This window comes from Cervus elaphus, chromosome 19, assembly GCF_910594005.1.
Source record: "Cervus elaphus chromosome 19, mCerEla1.1, whole genome shotgun sequence".
NCBI classification, from domain to species: Eukaryota; Metazoa; Chordata; class Mammalia; order Artiodactyla; family Cervidae; genus Cervus; species Cervus elaphus.
In genome coordinates this window covers 22,829,828-22,845,558 of record NC_057833.1, presented here as the reverse complement: position 1 = coordinate 22,845,558, position 15,731 = coordinate 22,829,828, and the positions used below count along the sequence as shown (strand labels likewise).

General features: G+C 42.4%; 1 protein-coding gene across 4 annotated transcripts in view; it reads left to right on the top strand.

Annotated features, from left to right (window-relative positions):
- Positions 1-4,337: 4,337 nt before the first annotated feature.
- Positions 4,338-15,731, top strand: part of LRRC31 (leucine rich repeat containing 31) — a 28,772-nt gene continuing 17,378 nt past the window's right edge. For all 4 annotated transcript variants that reach the window (XM_043875467.1, XM_043875468.1, XM_043875466.1 and 1 more), the window contains exons 1-3: positions 4,338-4,445; positions 6,314-6,556; positions 13,758-13,901. In XM_043875467.1, the coding sequence (XP_043731402.1) occupies positions 6,370-6,556; positions 13,758-13,901 (331 nt within the window). In that variant the 5' untranslated portion in view covers positions 4,338-4,445; positions 6,314-6,369. The remainder of the gene's footprint in view (positions 4,446-6,313; positions 6,557-13,757; positions 13,902-15,731) is intronic.

Below are 15,731 nucleotides of genomic sequence, written 5' to 3'. Positions count from 1 at the left end.
GCTTGATGGCTTTGCTACTGTTATGGCAGTTAAACAATATTGCCTCAGGCTTTTTGAAGCTGCTTTTTCTGCCCTGTCCCCCACTTTATCTGGATCTTCTCTTGCCTTTGCTTGTAGTATTGTGCTACTCAATTTATTTAAATAATTAAATAATTAAAATTTTTTATATAAATAATTTAAAGAATTATTTTAAGAATTAATTTAAATAATTTAAAGAATTAATTATTTCTGGCTGCACTGGGTCTTTGTTGCTATGCATGGGCTTTTTCTAGCTGTGGTGAGCTGGGGCTCCTCTCTAATTGCAGTGCACAGGCTTCTCATTGCAGTGGCTTCTCTCGCTGTGGGGCACGGGCTCTAGGGAACACGGGCTCAGCAGTTACAGCTCTCAGGCTCTAGAGCACAGGCTCAATAGTTGCGGCTCACAGGCGTGGTTGCCCCACAGCATGTGGGATCTACCCAGACTGAGGATCTAACCCATATCCCCAGAATTGGCAGACAGATTCTTAACCACTGGACCACCAAGCAAGTCCTGGGCTACTCAATTTAGATTCTACCACCACAGATCCTTCTCTGTGAAGGACTCTGTCCTGGAAAGGAGGTTCAGTTGGTTAGTTCTGAGATTTAATAGGACCCAGATTGTCCCATACCATCTAACCTTTCGTTTGCCTTCACCCTTAGAACCCAGCTCTGGCACTGTTCCCAGGAAAAACCCAATTATCTTTCTATACCAAGTGGGCACATTTAGAATTCAGCCTAAGTGCCTTTGGCAGTTTGATTAGACTTTGCTCTTGTTCAGTGTCACCCCAGGACCCTTTGCCTGCTTTCTATGTCCTCTTGCCCACTTGCTGATACCCTGTAGGTCTCACCGATGTCTGTTAATCAGCCCTTTTCTTGTATTTCAGAGTTTGCAGGATATCTTACTACTTTCATAGTAGATGATTGTCATGCATTTGTTGTGATGATGTTATTGTTGAAGGACTTGACATGCTGGTTTATTCTGCTTTTTCCATTTATCTTTTAATCTTGCGTGATTGTGTGCTCAGTCATGTCCCACTCTTTTGCCACCCCATGAACTGTAGGATTAGGTGGATTCAAAACTACAGAATGTCACTTTAATCTAGCACAGAAACTATCTCATTTTTAATTTCTAAAATTTCCTTTGTCCCCTGGAGTTCCCCTCTTGTTCATCTCTGATTCTTGGTTTATGAACCCAAGAACTCTCAAAGTGTAATAGTGATTTAAAAAATTCTTTTCTTCTCCTTACACTGCCCTTACTTTCTCCAAGTTTCCTTTTTCTTACTGTTTCTGCATCTCATTTTCTTCTCAGAGTCTTTCCTCAACTACCTTGAGATCTTTGGCCCAACCCAGGCACATACAGCATGAAGTGTGTGTGTGCTCAGTCGTGTCCAATTCTTTGCAACCCTGTGGACTGTAGGCCACCAGGCTCCTCTGTCCCTGGGATTTCCCAGGTAAGAATACTGAAGTGGGTTGCCATTTCCTCCTCCAGGGGAGCAGAATGAAGGGCTCTGTGTATATACATAATAGTGTATTGGTTGCTCAGTCATGTCTGATTCTTTGTGACCCCATGGTCTGCAGCCTGCCAGGCTTCTCTGTTCACAGAATTCTCTAGGCAAGAATACTGGAGTGGATAGCCATTCCCTTCAGGGGATTTTCCTGACCCAGGGAATGAATCCATGTCTCCTGCATTGCAGGCAGATTCTTTACCATCTGAGCCACCAGGGAAGCCCATAAGGAGCATTGATCAGTGGGCCTCTCTGTAATTGCTTGGGCAGCTGCAGCTTCATTTAATTGAGGGACTAGACACAATCAGTATCTGTAGGGTTCTTCTCTTGGGTTGGTCCGTTTCCTGCATAGGTGTCCTTCCACCTACCTCCACTGGGTGGGGGAAGAGAGTGACTAAGTTTGGTTGCCAGTGTGTTCTTCGGGGACCTACAGGGGAAATAGGGAGAGATCTCATTTTTCTGTACATAGACTTTATTCAACCTCTGTATCCAATAAGGTACTCAAAACATGACCAGAGTCCCTGAATCCAGATCCTCTGTGTTTCAACTGGTTCTGAAAATAAACTTTCTGTCTTTTCCAGGGTGGGAAAAAGAGCAGTCTGGTCTGCCCTGGGGTGAGAAATGGAATTGGATAGTTTAACTTCTTAAACTTTTAAACTAATGATATTGTTTTCACCCCTACCCATACCCACGTCTTCCTTCCAAGTTACCTGGTACAATTACGGGTACATTTACTGAACCTTTGAAATTTGAAAAATTATAAAATATTTACCCCAGCCTTTGCAGGGAATTAAGTATAAAGTCAGGTAAACGCATCTTCATGCTCTCTAGATTCCAAAATTTTGTTGGCATCTATCCAGTTTTATATATCCTTACAGATTTCTTAAGTGGTTGTGTTTTTTAAATTCCTAACATGGGTAAACACATGTTTACCTTTGCCATCTTTTTTTTTTCCAATAAATTTTCTGTTATTATTTGCAAAACAGATCACATTGTAACCTTTTAAAATTTTGTTTATCTTTAATGGAAGATATTTGCTTTACAATACTGTGTTGGTTTCTGCCATATATCAATGTGAATCAAACATAGGTATACACATGTCCTCTTCCTCTTGCCACCTTTTTAAAAGAAGTGCTGTCATCCTTTTAGTAAACCCCTTTCCTTGCCTAAATTCATTGAGAATAGGAGTATTAACCAATGCTAGAAATGTATCTACAATAATACGTTTTCAAGACAAGAGTTCTGAATAGGGCTGAAGTAATAGGCCCATTAGACAAGTGACCTAAGATACTGTGGGCCACCAGAATGCTTTAGAACTGAGTGACTGAGTCAGTTTTTAAAAATTACCTAGGAGTTTTACTTTGTATTTCTTAAAATCCATTTAGACATTTGGGTTTTTAAAAATTATGCCATACTTGTAAATACATAAGGAGAAAAAAGCAAAAAGTGATTAAAGCATTTTAAAAACTTCTTTACATTTAGAGTCAGCCTTCTGAATCATATTTTTAAAATATATTTTAATTTAAAAAATTTTAAAAACTCACAAAACATAAAATTTAACATCTTAACCATTTCAAAATCTGCAGTTCAGTAGTGTTAAACATACTCACATTGCTGAACAACTGATCTCCAGAGCTTTTTTAACTTACAAAAATAAAACCTTGTATGCATTAAGACAACTCCCAATTTTCCTCTCCTCCAAGTCCTGGCAACCACTGTACAATCTGTTTCTATATATTTGATTCCTGTGGAATCATATAGTATCTGCCTTTAGGTGACTGGCTTTTTCCTCTTACATTCTCAAGCTTCATTCATGTTGTAGTATGTGTCATGCTTTTTAATGAAATAAGTTTTGAGAAGAAAGAGAAACACATTTCCCCTTAACAAGCAACACTGAAAGTATGATTCACTCTGAAAACATTGGATCAAAATTATAAGGCCTTTGAAAGCATTCCTTGAAAATTTTAAATAAACATTAAGCCAAAACCTAAGGATGGGGAAAAAAAAAAAAAAGATATTCCTCACTTTTGAAAAAATAAATGAAAACCACTTAAAAGTAAGAGAAATAATGTGTCAAACATGTATCATCCTTGGGGTTTCATGGCAAATAGCCTTACCAACTTATAATACAGTAAATTATCAACAATAATTACTCAGCTAAATGCCAGCCATTGGTTTTCCCAAAGAGCTTTTAAGTGAATGCCTCCGATTCTGGGAGAAGAGGCAAAACCTCGGTTTTCTTTTGTGGCTATAGTCTAATTATGTTATGATCTGAAAAGTTCCCCAAATTCAGTTTCCAGGAGTTGTTTACCTTCGCAGTGTCAAACCCAGCACAGAGACGAGGGGGAAGCCAGACTTAAAGCTTGAGTTGCTGTGAGAAATCCTGAGAACTTGTTCAAGTTTGTATATAAAGAGGAATTTCCCAAAGACATTTTGAAAACTTCTTTTCTAAGCATGAGCATGGTAACCCACAGCTTACCCCACTATGTATCAAGAAATAGGCGGGTGCTTTCCCCTTTGCTCCCACAAGCCCGCCTTCCTCGTACTTGGGACTTTTCTGATTCCCTGGTGCCTCTCAGAAGCTTTCTTTTCCTTTCTGCTTTCCTCGTTCCCCACTGTGTGTTATTTCCTCTGTGTAGTTTCTAGCCCTCCCTGGCTCCCGGCCCTTCCCATTCGAGGACATGAGTGTCCTCGTGTACACAGAGAGCCCAGCAGGGCCTCACCAGCTGGGTGGGGTTTCATGCGGGTAAATGACCACATCCTGGAGCACCACCCCGCAGGGTTTTCTTAAGACTTGGGAGTTGAAGTCACAACATTTAAGGAGCGGGGAGAAAAAGGGAAAGCATTTACTGGGATGGCTCTCCAGAGAATGGCTGTGTATATACCTCCAAAAGGTGAAATTGAGTGAAAGTGACCATGGAGGTAAGTCTTGGGTGGATGCCAGAGAAGCAGTGAAAGGAAAACGGCCCTTGGGAGATGGTGGAATCGAAACGGGGCAGGCACGGCTGCAGGTTGTGGCTGGATTCACAAGCTAAAGGTCTCTCCCACCTAACCTTCCGAGGCTTGGTCAGCTGTGGAGCTGTAGCTGGACGACTGTCTGGTCCCAGGGCTGTCTGTTCCTGTTTACACCTGGGCTGAATCCTGCTCTAGTTTGAAGACAAAAAAAAAAAAAGACCCCTAGCTGTTACTTATAAAATAATACTCCAGCGGACTTCCCTGGAGGTCTAGTGGTTAAGACTCTGAGCTTCCACTGCAGGGGGCATGGGTTCCATCCCTGATCAGGGCCAAAAATAAATAAGTGAAATAATTAAAGTAGTATTCTAGGTATTAGTAACATTCCATCCCCCAAGCATGGAGGTGGGCTCTGCAAGGTCATTGAGGATCCCCTGTGAGCAAAATGTTTCTTGAACCATTCTGGAATGTAGTATTACAGAAAGACCTATATTATAGGGAGGGAGCCATGAACATCGTTATTTCAAGAATATCTATTAGGCCCGAGCCTAAGGACAGAATCTAAACTTTAATAGCAGAATCTAAAATTCCATTTATAGTTTTATCCCTTTAGTTTAAGTCTTTAGTATTTAGTTGCTTTGCTCAGTCGTGTCTGACTCTGCAGCCCCATGGACTGTAGCCTGCCAGACTCCTCTGTCCATGGGATTTTCCAGGCAAGAATACTGAAGTGGGTTGCCATTTCTTACTCAAGGGGATCTTCCCTATCCAGGGATGGAACCAGCATCTCTCTTGGATCTTCTGCCTTGACAGGCGGATTCTTTATCACTAGCGCCACCTGGGAAACCCTGTTTAAGTCTTTAATCCTCCTGTAAAATGTAAGGAGATCCCAGGAAGGATGATAGATTAAACCCTCATGAATTATGAGCCTCAAGTCACACCGGACCCACCCCTAACCTCCAGCCCCCACATCTCTTGCTCCAGGCATCCAGAATCCTCTCCTAGAGGCAACCCCAGGCTCCTTTAGGTCTTCATACCTGGAAGCTTTTGAGACTGATTTTTCCTGCCTGGGACACTTTCCCCTCTCTCTTTTTAACTATCTCAAACCCCAGGTAATGTCATTCGTTGCTCAGAGTTATGCTCCAAGCCAGGCTTAGTCTAACGGTGGGTTTCCTGACCACAGGGGTCTCTCCTCCCTGACGGCCTTTGTCCCAGGGTAATTATTGGCATATGGGCCCATCTTTCCATCAGGTTAAGACTTAAGTAACATAAGCTGCGTCTTGTTAGTCACTGACTCTCTTGCATCAAGAACAGTATCTGGCCCAGAGACGTTCACTTCGTGGAGTGAATTAATTCCTGACTGCCGATGTGTTTTTATGGGAACAAGTGCAGGGCTGAGTAGGGAAGGTGAAAATGCCAAGAGAAAAGGAACAGTGTGCCAAGAGATGCACCTGGAGTCACTGCAGCAGTCTCCTCTGGGTGACAGTTTTGCAAAGGGCCAGGGAGCTTAGAGGCATGCCAACTTCTTTTATACAATCTCTCTCAGAAGGTAACTATGACTGTTGAAATTTAAAAGGTATCGACACATTCAATGCACTTGTCGAAGTGGTGTTTAAAGAATCGTCTCTCACAATAAAATAGGGCAAAGTTTCAAACTCAAGTTTGCTTTGGATTTGTATCTGCTGCCATCTGTTAGTTCCAGGATCCTGGGTTACGTCCATCTTATTACTACGTTAAACATTATCAGCAATAAGAACAGAAAGAGGAAACAAAAACGTGTGTAGGGAAGTTGGATTTCACAGAGGCTTGACAGTCTTACTCTTTTCTTACTGAAATCCTAGAAAACAGAAAACCACAGGAAGATGGCTTATTGAGAAAGACCCTATTCAACTTGACCATGAGTCGAACAGAGAAGAAAAGCTCCTCAGATGAAGAAACTACACCCCAGGCTCCACTTGTCAACGAGAGCATCAGGGGGTCAAAATCCAGGTTTCCCAAAGCTGGAAGCAGAAAAGAGAGCATTGACCCTAAAACAACTGATTCCCAATCCCAGAACAAGATACCGAAGACAATCTCAGACCTTGGTAAGCTTCTGCCTGATGTTATTTCTTAATTTTTTAGAACAATTTTCTCCCCTAAGGGCTTCTCCGGTGGCTCAGAGGTAAAGAATCAGCCTGTAATGCAGGAGTTGCAAGAGAAGTAGTTTCGATCCCTGGGTTGGAAAGATCCCCTGGAGGAGGGCATGGCAACCCACTCAAGTATTTTTTCCTGGAGAATCCCATGGACAGAGGAGCCTGGTGGGCTACAGTCCATAGGGTCACAAAGAATTGGACATGACTGAGAGACTTAGCATTCTCCCCTAAAGAGATGACATGAGTTAAATGACACCTAATATAATAAAATCTGTTCTAAAACATATATTTTGTTAAATGTTTTAAATAATTTGCTCATTTTACTTTTAAATTATCAAAGGTAATTATGTCACAGAAAGGTTTAGAGAAAAATACCCAGTTTCCTTTCATTTTAATACAAAGTGCTATCTCTTCAAGATTCTTTTCAGATTCTTTTCATATGCATATATTTATGGTCAACCAACCAGCTAACAAATATTGAGTACCTCCCACGTGCCAGTCACTTATTAGAAATATAGCCATGAAAAAGAGAACCTTACGTACACAAAGAACCAAAAGCAGGCATACTTTTTGTGTGATAAGTCATATGAAAACCAATAAGCAATCTAAGGAGAGAGCGAATGATGGGCTGGGGTAATTTTAGATGCAGTTGGCAGGAAGGAGTTTCTGATTTAGTAGCAGAAACTCTGAGCTGAGATCTGAAAGTCAGCCACGTAGAATGAATGAAACCAGCCATATAGATATTTTAGGGAGTAGCTTTCCAGGCAAAGGGATCTGTGAATGCAAAGGCCCAATATGGGAGTGAGCCTGGAGTGTTTGAGAGCTGGCCAGGAGGTTAGGGATGCTGAAGCAGGATGAGAGATGGAGAGAGGAAAGAGTAGTAAGAGACTAGTCAGAGAGGTAGCAGAGGCCAAATGGACATACTTTGTACAATTAGAAGAGCTTATAACCACCACCACCCCCCCACCCCCCACACCCCCGCCCTGAGCTTACATGGAGCTGTGATCCTACTTCTGGGACTTATTATACTGTTCAGTTCTCATATGGTTACATGATGTTCATGTGCCTACTTTTGACAGTGGCATAATAGTCCATTCCATGCCTATGGCATAATTACTTAAGTTCCTCTTTTTGCCCTTTGGTGAATATCTTTGGCTTTCCCTCTCCCTTGTCTTCTGCTTCCCTGTGTTACACTAAATAGCTGAAAGTTCCCAGCACAGAGATTACAAATTCAAGGGTTATGAAAATATTGCCAATCTCTCTCTAAAGTCATGACATATACAGGGTCATCAATACATTATTAGAGTAAATGTATTTTTGAAACATTTATACTTTTCATGCAAACACATATAAAAGAGAGAACAGTACAAGTCCCCATGATTACCTCCCTCTAACAATTATCAACCCATGGCCAGTCTTATTTCATTTATACTTACCCCCATGTCTGTCAGATTATTTGTACCAAATACCAGAAATATCACTTTACCTGTGAGCAGTTTGAATATATTTTTGAAAGTAGAAAATTAAGAAGTCTGTCTTTAAAAGAAGGTAATCAGAAAGTTGTTACTATTTGTTCTAAAATATGACTTGGGGCTTTAGGAACTTGGTTAATGGATACCCATGTAGTAGTGCTCAGTGGTGTCTGATTTTTTGGCAACCCCATGGACTGTAGCCTGCCAGGCTCCTCTGTCCATAGGATTTCACAAGCGAGAAACTGGATTGGGTTGCCATTTCCTCCTCCAGGGGATCTTCCCAACCCAGGGATCAAACCTGCATCTTCTCTGTCAGCAAGTGAATTCTTGGGAAGCCCCAATGGATACCTATTATCATGATTAAATTAACAGCACGGTCAGCTGGTTATCTCAGCTGGCCAATACCAGCCCCTCAAGATGTGTGTGGCTCTCCATTTTCATTTCTCCCCAGACTCAGCGGCCCCTGGAGTTACATGAATTGTCCCCCAAATGGCTCTGGGACCTGGTTGGTCTTCTCTGTTGTTGTCCTGGCTTTCTTGTCTATTGCATGGACCACTGCTGCTGTTTCCTACCTGGTTTCTCTCCTCCTGGTCTTGCCAGCCTGTCCCCCTCACTTCCACCGGATGCTCTTTCTAAACCACAGATGTCTTCTACTGGTTTGAAATTCTTCACTGAGTCTTTCTTGCCTTGAAGAGAAAGTCTATACTCTCAAGCATGATCTTCATGGTGTTTGTGGTAAGCTGAATATCTCTTCATGGCCTCTGACTTCCTCCAGCCTCACATTCATTCTCTACTGCTGATATTCTGATTTACCTGCTGTTTCCTGATCTGGCCACATTCCCCCAGAATGGTTCTGGGGGGAAAAAAGACCTTCCCTTGTGTCTCTATTCTCCCTCTGCACCCCTCCCCCACTTATCCCTCCCTCCTGACCACCCACCTGGCTGACTCCAACTCATCTTTAAGGTGCAATTTATCTACCACTTTCACTTGGGCTTCCCTGACGGCTCAGACAGTGAAGAACTTGCCCGCAATGTGGGAGACCTGGGTTTGATCCCTGGGTTGGAAAGATCCCCTGGAGAAGGAAATGGCAACCCACTTCAGTATTCTTGCCTGGAGAATGGCATGGACAGAGGAGCCTGGTGGGCTACAGTCCACGGGGTTGCAAAGAGTTGGACATGACTGAGCGACTAATACTTTCACTTGGAAGCTTGCCAAGACCCATCCCAAGAACCGAAGCATTTACTGTCTCTACCCTGGGCCACCTGGCACCCCTGCTGGCCTCCACCCTTGCACTTTTCCTCTGTACTGTGACCCTGGCTCTCTCATCTGTCTCCTCCATCAGACAGGTAGCTCCTTGATAACAGGAGCTTGTTATCTTGATTCCTTGCACTGCACCACCCACGTCACAAACATATAATCATGTTTTATGAGAATATTAGGATTCTTGGTTGTAAACAACAAAAGCCAACCTCTCCAGGTTTAGCTTGGAAAAGAACTAAGGTGAGAAGATCATGCTTGGCTCACAGAATCTCCTGTGAGATTCTGGATTCCGGAGAAGCAAGAATTTGGTTCAGCAGAACAGCCGCCAGAAAAGGCCCTGAATCGCTCCAGGGAGCTGCTCACATGTGGTCACGTTGCCCCCCCCACGGAGCACCAGCCCTCCTGTAGCAACAGCCAACCTGTAGCAGATCTGACTCATCTGTTATATATATTGAGCTGTGACATAAGATATTTTTTGAAGGAAGAGTTTCATAGATTAAAAAAAAAACATATATATGGTCTGTAAGGTGATGTGTGGGGGCCTCAAAAACTGGTACTCATATTTATACTTAGGTGTTTTGATACAGATTTATCATCTTGATTTTGGTAATTGAGGAACTATAAAGCTAATATTCATTCATTCACTCATTTAGCTATTTGTTCATTCAACAGTGTTTACAAAGTATGTATCATGTCAAAGGTATTGTAGAGGCCCATCTTCCTGGGAAGGTTCAGCAACTTTAAGTCACTACACTCCTGATAAATGATCCAGGTGGGAATTATAGTTTCCATTTTATAGATGAGTAAATCAAGGCTCAGAGAAGTTAAATGACTTGCTTACCTGATGGACCCACGAGTTGATCCAGGTTTTCCAGCTGTGCTACCTTGGACTTGCCAATCATATAAAATATATATTACAGAGCACTCAAGTAGGATGTGGTCTGCAAAGGGATTTCAGAATCTGTTGGTTGGTTGTTGGGCTGCACCCCACTGACCTGCAAATCTTGTAGTTGCCCAGACTTAAGACCAAAGAAAAAGCCTGGTGACAGCAATAGAGGCATCAGTGTTCATTGGTTCAGGGCATCTTACAGAAAGGTCCTGGAGTCACAGCCCACCATGTGTGACAGACAACGGGCAGGATATGGCAGCAGTCCTTGATATTCACCAGGAGAAGGAGGCTCCCATTTATAGGGGAGGTGGGCTCATCAGTAACCAGGGAAGGCAGCAGCTGGAGCAGGGGGCAAGCAGGCAGGCAGTTACTGATAAAGCCCTGTAATTAAGAGGATTGGATAGTCATGTGAGGAAAGCAAGGCCTGGTCAAGCAGGGGATGGACAGAGATCAAGAGAACAACCATTCTTAATGGCCCAGCCATCATTGGTGGTGGTGACCTTGGAGAAGAAATTTATTTGGCCAGGTGAGAGTGGCAACTAGAATGTGGAGGATTAATTGGTAACTGTGTTGAAGAAGCGGGGCCAGCAAGCACACTCCACTCTTTTTTTTTTTTTTTTAATTAATTTATTTATTTTTTCAGTGGGTTTTGTCATACATTGACATGAATCAGCAATAGATTTACACGTATTCCCCATCCCGATCCCCCCTCCCACCTCCCTCTCCACCCGATTCCTCTGGGTCTTCCCAGTGCACCAGGCTCGAGCACTTGTCTCATGCATCCCACCTGGGCTGGTGATCTGTTTCACCATAGATAGTATACATGCTGTTCTTTCACTACATCCCACCCTCACCTTCTCCCACAGAGTTCAAAAGTCTGTTCTGTACTTCTGTGTCTCTTTTTCTGTTTTGCATATAGGGTTGTCGTTACCATCTTTCTAAATTCCATATATATGTGTTAGTATGCTGTAATGTTCTTTATCTTTCTGGCTTACTTCACGCTGTATAATGGGCTCCAGTTTCATCCATCTCATTAGAACTGGTTCAAATGAATTCTTTTTAATGGCTGAGTAATATTCCATGGTGTATATGTACCACAGCTTCTTTATCCATTCATCTGCTGATGGGCATCTAGGTTGCTTCCATGTCCTGGCTATTATAAACAGTGCTGCAATGAACATTGGGGTGCACGTGTCTCTTTCAGATCTGGTTTCCTCAGTGTGTATGCCCAGGAGTGGTATTGCTGGGTCATATGGCAGTTCTATTTCCAGTTTTTTAAGAAATCTCCACACTGTTCTCCATAGCGGCTGTACTAGTTTGCATTCCCACCAACAGTGTAAGAGGGTTCCCTTTTCTCCACACCCTCTCCAGCATTTATTGCTTGTAGACTTTTGGATAGCAGCCATCCTGACTGGCGTGTAATGGTACCTCATTGTGGTTTTGATTTGCATTTCTCTGATAATGAGTGATGTTGAGCATCTTTTCATGTGTTTGTTAGCCATCTGTATATCTTCTTTGGAGAAATGTCTGGTTAGTTTTCAAACATTTGACAGTAAAGGAAATGATTGACAGAACAGTGGCTTGAGGAGAAAACAGAAAAAGAAGGCTTGGTGAAGCTGGAACTTGAGCAAGGTTGTACGTTGAACCTACAGAGATGAAAAAGCTAAAAGACAAAACGGAGCACCATAAGACACAATGCAGAGAAAAAAATTTTAAGCACAAAATTTTAAAAAGCACACACATATAATGGGCTTCAGAGCAGATTGTTCTGGGTTCAAATTCTGACTCTGCTGCTGACCAATTAACAGTCTGAGTCTCGGCTTCCAAATCTATGAGACAGTGTGCTTACGACTCCTTGCATCAAGTGTACACAAAATATTCTGTCCTCACTGGCATGTAAAAGGCAGTCCCTCCTCATCTCCCTCATCCATAACTCTCCTCTGATCCACCCCAAATTAGGGTTGTCAGAAAAAGAAAAATACCTGCATTATTTGGGATGTACTTTTACTAAACAATGATTCTTCATTTATCAGAAGTTTAAGGTTAATTGGACATGGTGTTTTTATTTTTCTTAAATCTGCAACCCTACCTAAAATAACATACCTTGTATCCAACTTACTATAATAAAAATTGAAGGCCAGAGTGAAGACGTAAACAGTGGGAGGATGATGCTGCCTCTTGCTGGTAGAATGTGGCAACACCAACCATCCTATCAAAGATGTACAGCCTGTAGGTGGTTTTCTTAAGAATGGCAAGCCACTAGACCCACTGCAGAAGAGAGATGGAGTCTTTATTATCCTGCTAATATTTTAGTCTAAGTTTACGACTATGGTATGCTGCTATCTTTTCATTTTCCCTGATGCCAATATACTTCTTTTTCTCTATATGATTTGTATACTTTTTTGTCAGGGTTAGTAGAGTATTACTGTACATTCTGAACTTATGTTTTCCTATGGATTCCAGTATGCATACTGTTTGTATGTATTTTATTTACTTATTTGGCCTGACCACACAGCATGCAGGATTTAAGTTCCCTGACAAGGGATTGAACCCATGCCCCCTGTGGTGGGAGTGTGGACTATTAACTATTGCACCAACAGGGAAGTCCCTATATGTATTATCACTACAGGACCTCATTAAAGTCACCGTCTGAACATGCTTATTCATTTTGTCTTACAAAAGTACAGTATGTTCCACATGTGGCTTACATGTTGACACATGCAGTAGTAAACAATAAAATTAATACATTTATTAATTAATAAAATTTATATAGTCCATGGAGTTGCAAAGAGTCAGACATGACTGAGAGACTAACATACACACAAAATTATAGCTTTTTATTTTTATTTAATCTTTTTAAATGTTAGTGACATGTTAGTGCAGCATTATTACAGAGGAACTTGGCAAGGGTGTTACATATGTCCCTAAAAAAAAAAAGTACTTAATAACAAAGACAAATGAGGTTTTCTAAATATGTTCTCTGGCAGAAGTTGAAAAAATACAAAAGCTCTTGTAGGCACTACTCTCTCTGGATTTATCAGTTGAAGGGTCTAGGAATGAGCAGCATGAAATGAGCAGCAAGGGCTTCATTTGCTCCCTTTAGCCATCTGAGGCTCGTTGGGAGTGACTGCAATGTTCTCCCTTCCCTGTTTATCCTGTTAGGAGGCCAGCATGTGGGCACCTCCCCCAGCAGTGCGTTCACCAAGGATGTCTGTGCATCCTTTCACCAGAGCTGTCTTAAACGCGGTGCTAACAAGTTTACCACTTCATCTAGGAACATGATTCAGCCTCCATGCAAGAAGCCCAGGTCAGGCCATGAAAGAAGAGCCTCTGAGTTCCTCAGGCTCCATTGTAGGAAAGGGGTCCCTAGAGCAGCCAGTGCTGAGCACCAGCCACAGGGACAGAGGTCAGGTTTTGTCCCCTTCTGAGTTGAGGTTTCACAGAGGACTCGGTCACAGTTGTCTGTCTTCTCACGTGTCTCATCTTTAATACTGTCATTCACAGCAAATTCTTCTTTATTCTTATCATACAGCCAAGACTCTCACTTCAGAAACAGAATTGGGATCCCGGATGGAGGAAAACGAGTGGTTTCTGCAGAAGCTGGGCAGAAAGGCTGTCAACAAGTGTCTAGATCTGAACAACTGCAGGCTGACAGCAGCGGATGTCAGGGAGATGGGTCTGTATGGAGTCGACCTTATCCAGAGGCACAGAGGGCGCAGAGGGCTGAGATGAGCAGGCAAAGCACTCCGACCTCACTTGGTAACCCGAGGTCTGCAGGGTGGCCTAGACAATTCGGGAAGAGCAGCTACATCGCTAATTTTTTTTTTTTAATCAATTGATTCTTCCTCAAGTTTCAAAGATTTGAGCCCAAGTTTAGGAGGGAAGTTTGTTTTCCCTGAGCAATTTTACCTCTCTACTAATTACCTTTAACTCTCTGAAATTCATCTGCTCCTGCATAGGATATAAACTCATCCATAAAAGCAAGCCCTGCTGGGAATTTAAAGGGGCATCATGTTGCTGTCTGTGGAATGAAAAGTATCATTCCTAGTGATTACAGCTCACATCTTTTTTTACACAAGAGTACAACTACTGTTTGTGACACTCCAGTAGGAGTTTGGTTGCAAAGAACCCTCTCCCCAACAACACCATCATCACCTTCTTAAAGAATCTCTTTTTTTGGATATCTTAAGTCAAGTATTTAATCACATTAAATGTGTCTACCAACAGAGGAATCAAAAGAACTGTGTTTTGGGGGGGGGGGGTCAGTCCTTGGCTATTTTAATGAAAATCCATGCCATTACATTTGAGACAGATCTCTTAACAGGAAACTGTAACCATGCCTGTGGTTCTCAAATGCCTGTGTACGTGTCAGAATCTTGCAGAAGCCGTGGAAATGCAGATGCTTGAGCCCAACCCAAACCCACTGAACTGAAATCTTCCAGAGTGGGTCCCAGGAATCCTGGTTTTTTGCCTTCTAATGTGTTCAATAGACTTTCGTACTTTGTAAAGTTAGGATCATGGTAAACAAAATGAAATTGCTGAAATGCTTTGGGCTTCCCTGATGACTCAGTGAAGAATCTGCCTGTAATGTGGGAGACCTGGGTTCAGTCCCTGGGCTGGGAAGATTCCCTGGAGAAGGAAATGGCAACCCACTCCAGTATTCTTGCCTGGAGAATCCCAAGGACAGAGGAGCCTGGTGGACTATAGTACATGTAGTCGCAAAGAGTAGGTAGGACATGACTAAGTGACTAATGCTTTGAATGCTGGTAAAAAGAAAACATAAACAAAGTTTTGCCCTTAAGTATGTGTTCAGAATTTCTTCAGAATGGTGGAAGGTCAGGAATTGCTGTGCCTGTAACTCTAGAAGCTCACCATGTAACGTCTAAATCCTGCCACTATTTTGACATTCAAGATATTTATTGAAAGCAAGCAAGCAAAGACACCTTCCAACCTCGACTTTGGCATTTCCACTCTCAACTCTTGCTGCCGCAGGAGATAAAGATAACCTTGGAGGATTTTGTTCATGGAGAGCAGCTTCACTTTTCGTGGGCAATGGAGGAGACTCAGAGAAGGTTCTGGTCAGGCTTTGTGCCTGTCTAAACCTCCACATGTTGGCCCATGTAGGTATAACAGGAGGTTTGTAAGATGGTGCTACCCAGGTGATCTAGATAAGGAAAAAGAGTTAATGGGCACGGTCTGAGCAGTCCTGGCCAATGGAGTGTTCCCCAGGCCTTCAGCTTGACGATCCAATAGAATGACAGGGTGATGGTTGTTAGAGGGTTTGCAAAATAAAAGGACCAGTATACACATTGTAGTGACAGCAGTAGTGACAGTTGTAGTTGAATTACCATTTCCACTACAGTAAAGGAATTATTATGAAATCTCAGAGAAACACCACTGCCTTTTCAGAACGCAGTTATTTGGCAGAAATAAAAAAGGTCCCAAGAAATAGGATATGTAATATCACAACATCTCCAGTTGCACCCCTGAGGGAGCCCAGCTGTGC